The sequence below is a fragment of the Brachycentrus maculatus genome, unplaced genomic scaffold (assembly GCF_059751285.1).
Source record: "Brachycentrus maculatus isolate JH-2025_06_01 unplaced genomic scaffold, ASM5975128v1 h1tg000244l, whole genome shotgun sequence".
Classification (NCBI taxonomy): domain Eukaryota; kingdom Metazoa; phylum Arthropoda; class Insecta; order Trichoptera; family Brachycentridae; genus Brachycentrus; species Brachycentrus maculatus.
In genome coordinates this window covers 1,056,732-1,073,062 of record NW_028280995.1, presented here as the reverse complement: position 1 = coordinate 1,073,062, position 16,331 = coordinate 1,056,732, and the positions used below count along the sequence as shown (strand labels likewise).

Genomic DNA, 16,331 nt, shown 5'->3' with positions numbered 1-16,331 from the left:
TCACATCATGTATTGCATATCTCACTTGAATAATATTTTATTTTCAGTATTAGTGATATTGAAAAATATGTAAAATCGTTGACTTCTAAAACAATCACGAAATAAAGTAAATATTTAATGTAAATTAATTACACAATGGAAATCTTTAAATATACCTAACGTGTATACATTTTATAATCTTCGGATTGCATATAAGGATTAAGGTACAATGATTAAAGAAAACACTTCGTTTTTTACCACTTGAGTTTTATTATAGACTACATGTTTCAGAAGTTAAACTTCCATCATTCAGGTCTGTATAATAACTAAAATATAAAATATAAAATTGTTCTATAAATAAGGAGAGGGGAAAGTAAGGAGAAGGGGTTAGTCAAGGGCCGGAGTTTGAAAACAAAGGAAAAATGGAAAGCAATGGTAAAGAATTTTGAAACAATATATTATTTAATAAATTAATATTAGAATTCAGTTTTTTTTGGATTTCTAAATTTTCAAGATAATTCATAATTTGGCCTTTATATGGAACAAGGTGTAATAATTTTAATTTATGAGAGTGAAACGAAGTGTTTTCTTTAATCATTGTAACATGTCTTATACCACAAAGTTAATGCCGAAACAATAAATAAAATATAGGATTAAGATATATTTTTCATATATATATATATTTTAATATCAATAATAACTGGTGGTACAATATTATCATGATAATATCAAAGTCTATGACCTCCTGACAAAGAATGCTACAATAGTGCAAGTTAAATGCAAGAAATACAATCAATCATTTTTTGTTGTTATCTGAACAAGCTCTTGAATTAAAACAGCCGTCACAGTTTTATTAAATAAGCAACATTTAACAAAAATGAAGAAACCTACATATTGTCAATAAATAATATTTACATATTATAATATTATATTCGCTATACGTAGGGGTCTGTATTCCATATAAGTACAAATCCAGTGCCTACCCTAGGGATCAAAGATTAATAGATTTAACCCTCTCTTACATTGAGCCCTACCCTAACCTAATATGAGGTTTTAAAAGTAGCTAAGTTAAAAATCGTTAAAAGGGACTTCGTCAAAATTCGTTTACAGTTAATAATCTTAAACAATTATAATTCTTATTATTATTATTTACATCACTTTAAGACTTGCTTCATCAAAAATGATATCATAGTGGCTGTAGGAGGAACCGCGTTACGTTTTCAAACGATGTAACGAGGACCCATTGTGCTCAATGTTTAAAAGATTTCCATTGTCGCATACAAAATCTGTTTATTTCTAATAATATATCGTTTGTTTAGTAAATTGTAGCATTATTTATATTCATTGCACTGTTTAGTCATATAGGAATAAAGAAATACACTCAATTTTATTTAAACATGTAATTTATTATCATTTATTTACATTATCATAAAATTCTTTCAATCCCATATGCTCTCAAATATAAAAAAGTAATGCCTTTTTGAAATCCTTAAATATTGGAAACGTATTTTTTTTGTCTGTATTTAATTTCCTACATAAATTCCACATAAACTATTTTTTCATTTAAAAAAATGTACGGGAGGGTTTAATGATATTTGATAGATTTATATTATCCACTGACACTTCGTGATGGAATTGCATTTTTAATATATTATTAGATTAAAACCAATATTTTTAGCTTTTCCACTTTATTTTTATTTGACCAGCGACCGGGTTTCGTCGTTACCAACATCATCAGACTGGGTCAGTCCAGTCTGATGATGTCGGTAACGACGAAACCCGGTCGCTGGTCAAATAAAAATAAAGTGGAAAAGCTAAAAATATTGGTTTTAATCTAATAATATATTAATGATATTTGGTTTATTTTTATACAAAAAATAAAAGTTTGAGCCGTAAGTGTAGAATGGAGAAAATAAAAATTGCTTACAGCCCGAGATATTAATATTGGTCATAAACCAAATTTTTCTATAACAATCGTGCTAATCTCTTCTTCTTCCTGGCTTCATCCCAAATCGTCTTTGTAGACTGTTCAAGTCAGCTCTCCTCGTCCTCAGGTTGTAGGTCCTTCTATTATATGCAACGACGCCTAGGCCATGTCTTCAAATCATGTTATCTTTCTGTGGCATCCATGATTTTTTTTTGTCTTCAACAATAATTTAATTCACCAAAAAACACACAAAAAGTTATCAACTTACTAAATAAACCGTTTTGATTGGTATAATTAAAATGTAACTTTGTTTTAAAATCACTATAAATATATAATTATAGTGATTTAAAAAAAAGTTACATTTAATTATAAAATGGAAAATCACAATGTTAGTGCTTCAAATATTAATTATACTATTAATTGATTTGGCGTTTAATTTGTAGAACTCCATTTCAATTTATGTATTAATTTTTAAATCATACACAGATTTTTTGAGTCTACTAAGTTAACTTAATTACTTAAGTCTACACTTAGTAGACTCAAAAAATCTGTGTTTGATTTCAAAATGAATTCATAAATATTATTTTTTGACATCTCATCAAAGATGAAGAAGAATATGGAAGTCTGGGCAAATGCCCGTCAGCCCCGTAAATACGGGGCTGACGACCGTCATAGGCTGGTTTAAGTGATCACTTTACACAGGTGTAACATTCACCAATTCTATTCACTATTGACAACCACACTACTCAAATTCTTGGAAGTTCCATATATGTGAACCAATTTAGAAACCTTGTTCTTGAATTACTAGAACTTACTAATAATATAAGAGTTTCTGCTTAGTAAAAAGCTTCTTTACATCTCACCAATAGATGTCTCTAGTGAAGTTCTAGTGATTCAAGAACAAGGTTTCTAAGTTGGTTCATATATATGGAACTTCCAAGAATTTGAGTAGTGTGGTTGTCAATAGTGGGTAGAATTGGTGAATGTTACACGTGTGTAAAGTGATCACTTAAACCAGCCTATGACGGTCGTCAGCCCCGTAAATGCCCAGACTTCCATATTCTTCTTCATCTTTGATGAGATGTCAAAAAATAATATGAAAATAACTCCTGTAATTGGAGATAATCCAGATTTTGTGAACAAGTATTTGGACACACTCAAAATGTTGTAAATTCATAAATATAAATTATATGTTTTGATTTATTTAATCGTTTACATTCCATGCATATAAAAACATGTCCCGATCTATATCATTGTATAAAATCAATAGATTTAATGAACAGATTATCATATTGATTTGAAAAATACTCATTATTTGCACTTGTGCATAGTGAAGATTCATAACAACTTACTTATATCGGGTATTGACTTCTCATAGGTAACTGACATTGACCGGCTGGAACATCGGGTCAAATAATAATCCCAAGTTATTGCTCCGTGATTTTTTGCGTAATGTGTTTTGTTTTTATTAAGCATATTTAAATATTCTCGTAGATAAGAAAATATTTTTGAATAATTATAATCTCTCAGACATATACGTACCCATTGTTCGTACAAAATATCAGAAATAACATTATCTTCTGACAATAACTCTGTGACCATTAACATGCGGAAATATTATGAAGATAATCGTTCGTTACACGTGTAAGGTGTACATATATAAATGGTCCATTACTTTATTTGTGTGAGCGTAAAATCATAGAACTGAAAAAATATAACATAGGTACGTTTATTTCAGAAAAATATATTTTGTGCAGTACTTAAATTTCGGTAACAACCCAACAAACAAGTGTACACTCTATGTAGCCATAATCCTCCGTACCCTATGCACCATCGGGTGCGGATGAGGGTTTGAAGAAGAAGAAGATACATATAGGTTATAAAAAAGAATAAATACTTTCCAGTTATTATCAGGTTTGTGGTCTTGAAGATAAATAGGATGTTAGTAGACTAAGTGCTTTGCCTTTCTCACTTGTAGTAAAGCCCTTCAGCCTGAGATCTTTTACTTGTCTTTCCTGTATGGATTACACATACATATACTGTGCTAGCTCTCTAATCCGAACGTAAATCGGATTAGGGAATCGTTCTGATTTCTGAATGTTTTGAGAAAAATATGATTAAAAAAGGAAAATTTGGTTTATGAAAAATCTCTTCATTGATTAATTTTTTTTTTAAGCTTCCACTTGCTTACGAGAGATTTTAGCTCTAACAAACAAAATACATTTAATAACAATAAATAAAGGATATAGAGGAGACAGAAGCAACAAAAAAGACATAAAAATAAAAATAATTCAGTGTCATTGAGGAAAACATAAAATAAAGTATTCGGTCTACATTAATTAAATCATATAAAAATGTTGACAAAAAAATTATTTTTTAAAATTTTATTTAGGTAGGTACTGAAGGAATAGTTAAAAAATATTTTAGCTTGAAAAAATCAGATATTTTCTATTGAATCATCGTAGGTTCGTACCTAACTGGTGTTCAAGGGGTAAATCACGGATTCGTCTAAAACCCATCAATTCCTCAGTTTCTGAACGACTTCTTCAGCCCAGTTGATGGCTGCGTTGAAAGCTTTCACAGCCTCAGAAGGTGGAATTTTTAAAACTGGCATAAGCTGATTCGCAAAATTGTTCTGATTACAGCGAGTTTCGGATTACGAAGCGTTCGGATTAGCAAGCTGGCACTCAATAAAATATCCTGAATATAAAATTCGAAGCGCAGAACTAACCACCTTGCCTTACAACGATCAAGTTAACACCGCGTAAATTTGATGAGTTGCTTTATAGGAATAAAGAGATAAATTTTCGAAGTTTAGCTTTTACGCGATTTCCCTTCACGCATTTCGCATTTACGCTTTTTTCCGGCAATCATTGTAGTATGGCGGTTCGTGTTTTGATATAAACATCGTGTATTTGATAAAGCCTGATAAAGTTACAAATTATTGTCTTCCTTAATGGCTTTGGGATATAGTAAATCTATTAAACATACATTATCTACAAACCATTGACATGAGCAAGCACCAAACGCTTACTTAATTGTTATTGATAAATAATCACCTGAGTTACAAGGTGTATCTCGATATCTATAAAACTTAATACGCATTAAACGTGTTCCAAGTCAGAGTACATAAACACACAAAGGGTATACCTAACTGTAACCTTGCAGACATTGTAAATAAATTTTAAATTGTAGACGTGTCGCGAAAACTAGTTCGCGATTGTGCTTGGAACCGTTCCCTGCAATTTAATGCTGTTTTCGCCACTTAGGAACACAAGCTACGAGTACAAAATTTAGGTACCGTAGAACGGGGCTACTTGAACTTTGATGAGTTTCTTGAGCCCAGTACAAAAAAAGTCTCTTTAACGCCTGCATCCTAACAGTGTTGCTGCACGGATGTGAGTCGTGGCACCTCACCAAAGCTCAAAGCAAGAAACTAGCAAGTTTTTAAAATAGGTGCCTGAGGCGAATACTGGGTATAAAGTGGTATGACTTCGTCAGGAATGACGATGTGAGGAGAAGAACTCAACAGCCCCTCATACTGGAAGTCCTGAAGAGGAGAAGGTGGACATGGTTGGGACATGTCCTTAGAATGCCACCTGAGGGCATCAACCCCTCATGTCTCTTCTTCCAACCCCGAGGATTCCGGCGCCCCGGAAGGCCGCTGACGACCATTCACCGACTATACTCAGCGGAACTCCGAGACGCCGGACTGACCTGGGAGGAAGCCAAGGAGATGGCGCGTGACAGAGTAACATGGAGACGTCTCGTGTTGGCCATATGCTCCACCTAGGGAGTGAACATGAAAAAAGAAGAAGAAGATTTGGTCTACAATAATGAACGTATCGTGACAATAAGTGTCATCTGCCAGGGAAACAATGAATCATGTCGATACGTTCATTATTGTAGACCAAATACAGATCTAAATATTTTTTTTGTACTGGGCTCAAGTAACACATCAAAGTTCAAGTAGCCCTGTACTACGGTAATGTTAATATGTATGTACAAGAACATTAAAATACTCGTTCCTTCTTATATTTAAATAAAATTAATCGTATAATATTGAATTTTATTTCAAAATAATGCAAATTCATGTAACTGGGAACCACGCCACAGTCCCGAACTTCCTTGGCCATGAAGTTCACCCTCTCATCACCGGAAATTCCTGTCGAGAAGTGTTAGGGCGCTTGTCCACTACCCGGAATAACACGGAATTTTACCGTCCGGCACGTCAGTTAGCGTTTTAAAACGATGATTGACTTGGATTGGCTTGTGCTTTTGTCCATATTTGTTCGGATCGGTGATCTTGATCGGTGCGTGAACACGTTGCACGTAAATTCGATCACGCTAAACTGTCGTAGTAGTTTTCATTTTTCAAAACCGGACTGCCGGACGGTGAAATCCCGTGTAGTGGACAATCGCCCTTAGGTCTACAATGGGTCGTAGAGTCTTCATTTCGTTAGTTCTAAGAAGAATTTTTCGTTCTCGTGGTGTCAGCTCTTGTTTCTATGCCGTATTATTGTCATTTATTGTTATTCGATAGCAACATGTTCGAGAAAATTTCTATTATGGGTTTCATTTGGGATCCCTTTCATAGAAAATGGTGGCAGAGACCGCACGCCACCTACGGAGAAAGTAGTTCGATCACAGTCTGAGAATGTCTATTAGTTGATGTTATAAAAATCATATCAACACACGGTTTCAATGCGATATGCGCACTCATTGCAAACTGGTTTAGAGATACTGGTGCAAGTTGCAAGTGCAAGCAAATATCTAAATGTTAGAGCCATAAAGCGATAATTGCACAATACAGATTGTTCAAGAGACGCATTAGGAGTATGTATTTATATAATACATATATACACTACTACTATCATGCCGTTTCTCCGCAGGAGTAGGGAGAAAGGATGGAACGTCGCACTCTTCTGTCCGACACACTTCTAGCTTCCTTCACATCCATACATCTAGTCATACATGCCCTCAGATGTAATCTGAGACTTTTTGCGCTAGACTTTTGACACTATCATATTTTAGATTCTGATTGATGTGATTATGCCAAGTCTTTTCTGCCATCCTCGTTTTATTCTCCCGCTCACGTTTGCCAAATATACTTTCTTAGTCATTTTTTCGTTATCTATTCGCTCCACATGTCCGTATCACTTTCAAGTACTGTTTTTTTAATCTTTTCAATTATCCCTAGTTCAGCATTACATTCCTTTCTTATATATTCGTTGCAATGCTTTTCCAAACACTCGTATGTATATTATTTTTCTTTGGAATACGATGTTATGCATACATACTTTACAGTTTTAATTGATGTATTATTTATATAAATTTAAACACCATTTATGGTTATATTCATTGTCGTGATAGCTATATCGCCCAGTGATAGCATTCTATCAAAACAATGGTTTCGACTTAAAAAAACACATGGACGTATGTTTCCAGAATTAAATTACTTTAAGTAATTATTGTACAGCTTGGAGTGACGTGTAAACACTAAGTTTATTTATTTATTACACCGGAGAGAGTTATAGTTTATTACGCTAATCCTTGCTGTTTATAGGTACTTACTAGTTGTCTCGGTGTACTGAATCAGACGCTTAGGAATTTTAACATTTTGGATATATATTTTTTTTGTTTTAGTGCGCAAATTTAGACTAAACGCATTTCCCAGTCTTAAGTATTTTTTCTAGGCATTCATTTTACCACATATCGGCGATTCTGAAATGAAATTTATTACAATGTCTACAGAAACATACGTTTTTCCATAAGAATCTGATGATGCATATTATTTATTGACCCTGAAGATCATTAGGTGTCTAATTTGACATAGTATGAATATGTGTTCATATACAAAACATTTTTTAAGAGATTTATTAATTAATAATCGTAAATACATTATAACCGTAAAATATATAATAACGTAAATATATTATAAACCATGCATAAAAAAATATATATATACTTATTTATTTTAAAAACTATTTTTTCCCGTCATATTAAATTATTTCAGTATAATTTATGTATTAAATGTTAAATCAAACACTGATATTTTGAGTCTACAAAGTTGTATTTTTTGTTAAACATTTGTTTGAAAATGCCATAACTGGTCGAAACAACTGTCACAAAATTGATTACGTGTTTTTTAAACAATAAACTACAACTTAGTAGACTCAAAAATCAGTGTTTGATTTAACATTTAATACATAAATTAAAATGGAGTTCTACAAATTAAACGCCAAATCTATAAATAAATATTTCAGTATGTACACATGTCATAAAATTACAAGTCATAAAAAAATCTGTGTGGAAGAAGAGAAAAAGATTTCGACAGGAACATTTTATGTTTTCGATTGGCTCTGAGTTTTCGTCGAATGAGCATGCTGTATTTGATAATGGAGCTCATTGGTTTTTCCTGTTGGCACACTACATATACTAGCGACATCTCGACTCTCTTTACTATTGTAATAGCTACCTAATTGTTGTATGACATCTAGCGGTGTAGTGTGATACTGTTATATGAAAATATAAAAAAATACGTGGTCTGCTCATTTATTTATCACATAACTATTGGGCAAGGTGTCATTAAATTTACTGTTTTGGCGTTTAATTAATGTACATAACTATTAGTAGAATATGTGTAATAATTGAATTTCATTAATAAATAAATAAAATAAACATTTTTGTGAGGATTTGAAACAAAGTATCAATTGGTCGTCATAAACCAAGTAGTCACTAGATGTCACATTAGCATGATCTAAGTATGATCAGACTCCTATTTTTCTATCATAAAACACCCTCGTGTTTTTAAGTTGGCATTCTGTCAAAAATAATCGAATGATGTTCACGTCGTATTCGTCATTAGAAAATTTTCTATGAAATTCGACAGACGTTTCACGTGAAAATTCTAGTTGGATAACGAGACAAATGAGATAGAAGATATATTTGGAAACGAATTTTCCGAGAAAATTTTCTAGAACATACTACGTGAAGTCAGCTGCTTGTATTGCGCGCTGCGTCTCGTTAGATAACAAATTAAATTTCAGTGATCGGCGCAAAAGCTTTGAATCGCTCTGAGAGAGCCATCGTTTCGTAATATTTTTGCGAGAAAAGTACAATATAATTCAAAATGCCTCGTCGTGGAAGGTCCGCAAGCCCGCCGCCAGCTCCTAGGAGGTAAATATTGCCCTCGAGTGCGGTTTCATGGTGTTTATAGTTGTGATAATGTGTCGTGTTAAACGTGGTTTTGGATTTTCAGGGCTGCCCCTCCTCCGTCAGTTCCCGCTAGGGCTCCGACCCCCGCGAGCACTCCCATGGTGGCCCCTGGGGCGCAGCCCCAGCAGCCGAGCATGTTCGCCCAAATGGCTGCCACAGCTGGAGGTGTCGCTGTGGGATCCGCTGTCGTAAGTGGACCTTCAATACTCAATCTTTAACATATAATTTATGCCCTTCATTCAGGTTCAAGATAATTTTATTTCTGTTGTGAAAATTTCATCATTCATGGCCATGAATATTGAACGTCATTTGATAATTTTGAGGTTAGGTATGAGTTTTCACGTCAGTTTTGACGTAAGTGTTATCAATGTTTACTTCCCAACATGCTTAAGTTATTTTTAACCATTTGCGTACTAAGAAATTTAAAACAATACTTAAATTGTTTTGAACAAAAGTCTAAAGTCCAACTTTTATGACCATAACCTGTGCATCATTGCTGTTACATAATCATATTAATTGAAATATTTTCTGATAATGTTTACACGATTTACAATCCGATATGGCGCCTTATGCCCCCTTTGGGTGAGGAATGGATCAGAAGAAATATAATAATACTAGTGAAAACTGCAAAGAAAAAAACATGACGAAATTGCAAGAAATAATTTAAGAATTTGAATTTATCGACTGAGGATTGTTTTATCAAATAGCGATTTTCATCAGGAATGTCCCTACATATTGCCTGAATGAGTAAAATGTCTCTTTTTGACCGGTTATCACGCTATTTAAAAAAAAAACTTCTACCAGGAAATTAGGAAGGATTAAGGTTAAGACAATGGGCATCTTGCCAAATTTTGTGAGAAAAATAGCTTTTTGCTCTTATTAGAGTAATGCTGAGTCATATTGACCCCGTGCTTAAGATCACAAAGGTAAAAATCATATTTTGCTGATGTTTTATTTTTAACATTCAAGTCATGCTAGATTTTTTTATTTAACCGCCCTACATATACGAACGTACGTGATACGCACGGTTTTTCTTCACCATTCCGCGCTTGTATGACCTACGCACACGAGAAATGATGTCTGTTCCAAAAATATTTAATGCGTACCGGATACACTGACAAATTTTTTTGACAGCAAATGTGAATTTTTTGTTTGTTTATAAAAAATATGCCTGAAAATAACCCGAAAGTAGGGTGGTTAAATAAAATTATCGTCTCATAATTATCTGTGTTCTACAAGTTCTGAAAAAAATGTTGCTGTCAGCAATAATAAAATTCAATACTCATTGGATTCTTCTCTCTTCACAATCCCTTTACTGGCCATTTATTTAAAGCGCGTTCAGTAAATAGTTTAGATAAATTTTACTTTATCTTTGCGAGATTAAAAACAAATACCTGCTCCTTTTTTCATTGGTAACATTTACTTCTTAACAAGACTGTAAAGTCTTTAAGGTATAAACCTTAACAACCGACCCAGGTCATTAATGCTGATAATTTTAACAGTGGATTTTGTTTAAATTATGGTTTTTACATAAAACAAAAATATTTGAATATAAAATAAATAAATTAATAAAGTAAATGTGGTTAAAGCTTTTTAATAAATACTTGGAATTGGACTATAGTACAAATAATGCAAGGTACCAAGGACATGATTTGAAGGTGATCATTACAAATTGACAATTCAGGGGGCTGTCAATACATTATTTGCCGGCAGTTTTTTCATCAACCCTGACCCTAATTGTTATACTAATTAGGGTCGTATTCTATTCACAAGTAACTACAAACCCTATTCCGATCTGTACAGTGTTTTTTGGCGTCTCGTGCTCTACCAAAAGCAAGCAAATAGAATGCATATAAGCATCTTCCGCTCTGCACCAACAGTATGTAAAAGATACTTTTAAGCCTTTCTTCAAACAATGTGTTAATGTCGGTTAATATTGGTTAATCCCAAGGACAGGATTTGAACGTGATCATTACAAATTGATGAGTCAGGGGGCTATTCATTCGCCTCATTAAGTGAAACAGACTGTAGAAAGGCAGCTTTTGCTGGGTTTATAATTGTTGTTTTATTAAATTTATAAAATTTGTCTTATTTATATTGACATTTTTCATATAAAAAATAACTTATGCTATTGTACATACTAACCAAACTGTGCCGAAATATGTAACACATATCGCTCACTCCTTTCAAGAACGTCATAAATAAAAAAACTTGATTTTTCGGGAGAACGTTTTTAAAGTTTAAAAATATAATACAATGTATTAAAAATAAATATGAAGCCACATACTGAACTTTTTTCTGTGCAATAGATCTTTTTTGGTAAAACCTGAAGGTTTTTTCTCCATTTGAAAAATATTTAGTATATTTAAAAAAATAATTTAACAATACCTTTTCCTCAATATTCAAAAACAACACTTTCTGCCCTGTAGCAGGTAAATATTAAGTTAAAAATATACCGCTTTTGCTGGGATATAGTACATTTTCTGGGCATTCCGAAAACATGCACAACTAAAAATTGACGATTTTTTATATATGACATTCTTGAAAGGAGTGAGCGATATGTACACCGATGTAATACTTCGTTCCGCAAATTTTTTATTTACATAAAATAGGTTGATGGAAGAAGACTTCGTTAAAGGATTGGAAATAAGAGTTTTTTAGGGTGTTGTTTAGAAATTGTTTTAATTTTCAGGGTCATGTTGCTGGGCACGCCCTGACCGGCATGTTTTCCGGTGGCTCTGACAGCCAGCCCGAGCAGCAGGCCGCAGCCCCCGCGCAGGCCTACCAGCCTCCGGCGGGATCTACGGAGCCCACAGGAGCATGCGCCTGGGAGATCAAGCAGTTCCTGCAGTGCGCGCAGGGCCAGTCCGACCTCAGCCTCTGCGAGGGTTTCAACGAGGCGCTGCGTCAGTGCAAGCAGGCCAACCGTATGTTCTAATTAGATGCCCAATCGACTCTTTGCATCTCTCCATCGTCTAGTTGTATTTGTGCATATTTACACTACAGAATGGTGCGAGCAACTCAATTAGAATCATTCTTTCAGTACAGTAAAACCCCCTGTAACATTAAGATAGGTACCGCATTATCAGAGGGAATGTTATAAGTGGTTAATTTTTTTAATTGTATTTTTACATTTTAACCAGCAGAAAACACTGAAATGCATCATTTAAAATTAAAATACAATTTTAAAACACTAACCCCCTACAGTTCCCATTGATAAACGTGGTACCTATCTCAATGTTATAAAGGAGTTTACTGTATTCAGTTAATGTTAACCCATTGTTTTCGAACCTAATTATACTCAGACAGTTTGCCGCCCGACCCTTGTTATACTAATCATAAGTAACTGCAAACCCTGTTCTGATCTGTACAGTATTTTTTGGCATCTATCGCGCTCTACCAAAAGTAAGCAAATAGAACACTTATAAGCGTCTCCGTTCTCTACAAATAGTATGCAAAAGACATTTTTAAGTGTTTCCCGCAAACAATGTGTTAATATTATAATGGATGCACATATGAAAATGAAATTCAATGGATTTAACCACATTATTCTTTAAGACTAGCGTCATTTGTGAAATAAAAATGCACATGAAACTCCGCAATTTAGTGTAATTTTCATAGGTTTTACACCTTTCAAAAAATTATGTCTACGTTGATACTATTTATTATTACTTTTGATAGGGAGAAATAATAAATAATCAATGAGAATTTTGTAAAAGTTATATTGCTCTACCATTTATTTATTTATTTATGGTCAGTTAGTTTTACATTTTTCAACATCATACCACATGCATACTTAAGTCACCTTTAACATACTTTTGATTAGATTAAGACATGACTTACGTTTAAACTCTTTACCATGAATATGTTAAAAAGTTCAATCAAAAGTTGTGTATTTTTAACATGAATATATGAACAGTATCGCATCCATAAAAAATGTTTTTTTCCGTGGTGACATCGTATAGTAGTCAACAGACTTGGTACTTCGTTATGAAGTGGACTACAGATGTCACATCTTGACAATGTTTTAGTTGCTTTATTTAGGCTTTCGAATTGGTCAATAGTAATATGCCAGCTACCCGTATGTTATATTATATGTACTTACATCCTGGAAATATGTGTATCAGCATTTTTCACCATTAGACCATGATCCACCATTTTGCAGTGTAAATAAATACTTAGTATATTTAAAAATTAGGACTCATTATACATCAATGTTCTATAATTGAGTTATAACTTGGACTTGTTATATCTATACCTTTTCTGCCGCTGCATTGTTTTTATAAGTTCAAATTCATTATAAAATCCTGTTTAATTGTTTAATATCAACAAAAAATTCAATATAGAGTTTTATAACTTCTTTGAATTACTAAAATCTCTAATATTTTATGTTAACTACACAATGATGAAATGAATTGATTTATTAGTATATTAACATGTTGAACGCCATGTGAGTTATTATTTAACTTGCAATATATTTGGTCAAGAGGTCGCGTGAGTTTAATATAACTCCAATCATGGATTGGATTTAACGTTATATAAATACGATACGCTTCACGTTTGCCATATAATGTAAATTAATGCACTTTCTATGTGGTCCCCCTGGACAAATTACCGAAGTTGGCCCAGATTTTTCTCTGAAAACTAATACATACTTGGCATTGCATTAAAATAAAGACTGAATGTAGTCTGTTTACAGTTGTGGCCCCAAAGATTGTTTTTTTCTCTAATTTGGCAGTCAATGTGTTAATAAAAAAATACTCTATTTTAAGGGGCAGAAAATGTTCTTATTTTATATTCTTAAACGAGGATATAAAAAGTGCAAGCTGATATGTAGTTATTTTATAATTATGTATTATTTCATTGAATGTTTCATAAAGCATGGCACATATGCGTTTCAAAAATGCTCATGTTAGTTTTCAATCATGAATTATTTTTAACAAACATCTTGGAAACCTTTTCATCATGTGACAAAGCATTTTATTTATGTTAATTTAATTTTAATCTTAAAATATTAATTATTTTATTTTTTATTTGTCTTTTTATGATTGTAAAATTTCTTTTTTTTTTGTTTCAGATATGTTGTAAACCAGATTCATTTCCTAATTATGTCAATATATTTTTGAGCTCTTATATTTTTCGCTGCTATTTTTTAGAATAATTTAGCCGATAAGTATTATATTGTTTTGCAATCGATGACTCATTTAATTGAAATCCTTCGAAGAATAGTTGGAATAACAAAATACCAGAGTAGAACAATTACAAATTTGTGTAGAAAGTGCATTGGACAAATAAAAATGTTTCATTGTTAATCATTTGTTTTATTTCACCATTTCCGGTCCTTTTAAATAAAACAAGTAACATTTTTATTAAAAAAAAATTTATTGCAATACAAAAAGAATAAAGTAATATTCCTATAAGTATAAAGTAGCAAACATATCAACACTATAACTTGCGCAAGCTCTCTACAAGTGGGGACTGACCGGAGTCATTTCCTCATAACATAACACATTACGATGCGAGCATTCTGTACGTCAGTACAGCGAGCCGAGCTGCTCGCTGCTCGTTCCGAGTGCTCCATCCGAAGTCGGATGCTCGCCGCGAATGTTACGTTACGACAAAATGCTCCGGTCAGTCCCCACCTTACAACAAACATGTTACTAGCATAACAGTTTTTTACTAGTAAATATTTTATTAAATTTTTTAACAAACAAAAATATGTCACAAATCCATTCTTTTTAATAGGGAAGTGTCACTTTCACTCTATATTTGTTATTCTAAGATTATGAACACAATAATGAAAAATAAACCGATAGTAAGGGCAATTGTCCACTACCCGGAATTTGACCGTCCGGCAGTCCGGTTTTGAAAAATGAAGCGACTACGACCATTTAGCGTGGTTGAATTTACGCGCAACGTGTTCACGCACCGATCTCTTGATCGGTGCGGGATCGGATTTGGAGCGAACAGATCGGTGCGTGCGTTTTCGGATCGGTGCTCTTGCACCGTTATGAAAAAAGATGGACAAAAGCACAAGCCAATCGTCGTTTTAAAACGCTAACTGACGTGCAGGACGGTAAAATTTTGTGTCATTCCGTGTAGTGGACGCCCTAATGATTCAGGTTTGAACATGTATATTATCAGGGCCTCGTAGCATTTTAAAGAAATCATTACTGCGTTTGTACCTAATTTATTGAGAAAATTAAGTGAGAAAGCCATCATACTTGAATTACTCAAATCCAGGTACATTTGACAAACTTATTTTATACACATGTGTTGCTTGAGGCCGTCACTTTACAGTGTCAATATAAATGCTACGTAATTATTAACATTTTAATGAAATTTATAATTAAATTGTATTATATTTGCAATTGAATGATTTGGATCTTAATACAATTGATAAAATAATAATAGTAGAGTTACATGCTATATACACTAAAGAAATGCTATAATAATTAAGGATGAAGGAAATTGGTTAGTCTGAACTAAAGTGTTACAGGTACAATTAAGTTTAAAAAAATATATACATATAGTTATCAATGAATGTTAGCAAAAAAACATGTAAAATTTTAACTCTGCTTAAACTTTCCGTATAAACCAAATTAAAGCAACCAAGTTAAACGGAAATAGAAAAAAAAGGAATTACAATTATGGTTTGAAAAATGACAAATATATTCATTTCTTGAATGTTTTTTCCAGATACTTTATTTTATTTTATAAAATATATTTATGTTTACAGTATTAAGGCCCAGCATTCGTTAAGTTGCATTCATTACACCGTAGACCACTGGAGAGGTCACATGTCTCTCAACGCCTGATTTTTTAAAAATATATATATATTTTTTTTAATATATATGTAGAAATTTTTTTTTAATAATTTTCGTTTAATTCTTAACCCTTCAACTTTTTTCTTTTCAAAACCATATAATTTTTTACGATTTTTAATGAATAATTTGATTTTTAATTTTTTTATGATTTTTTTAAAAAACTTATTTTTTCAATGCAAAAATGGTGCTGTAAGAAAAAAAAAATTGTACATAAAATGTTACCTGGATTTAGAGAAAATTAAGTTGCGACTTAACGAATGCTGAGCCTTAATGAAAACTTATTCACGGTTATAAAGTTTTTTAAAAATATATTTTTAGCTCTTATTGTAAATAGTTAATTATTAAAAAAATATTGTGTTACAATGCCTTTTACAATTTTT

General features: G+C 32.6%; 1 protein-coding gene across 1 annotated transcript; it reads left to right on the top strand.

The window, feature by feature from the left end:
- The first annotated feature begins 8,934 nt into the window (after positions 1-8,934).
- Positions 8,935-14,436, top strand: Chchd2 (Coiled-coil-helix-coiled-coil-helix domain containing 2). The gene is made up of 4 exons (XM_088265335.1): positions 8,935-9,085; positions 9,168-9,312; positions 11,817-12,051; positions 14,202-14,436. Exons 1-4 carry the CDS (start codon positions 9,039-9,041, stop codon positions 14,210-14,212), a joined length of 438 nt encoding a protein of 145 aa, XP_088121461.1. The 5' UTR covers positions 8,935-9,038; the 3' UTR covers positions 14,213-14,436.
- Positions 14,437-16,331: the final 1,895 nt, after the last annotated feature.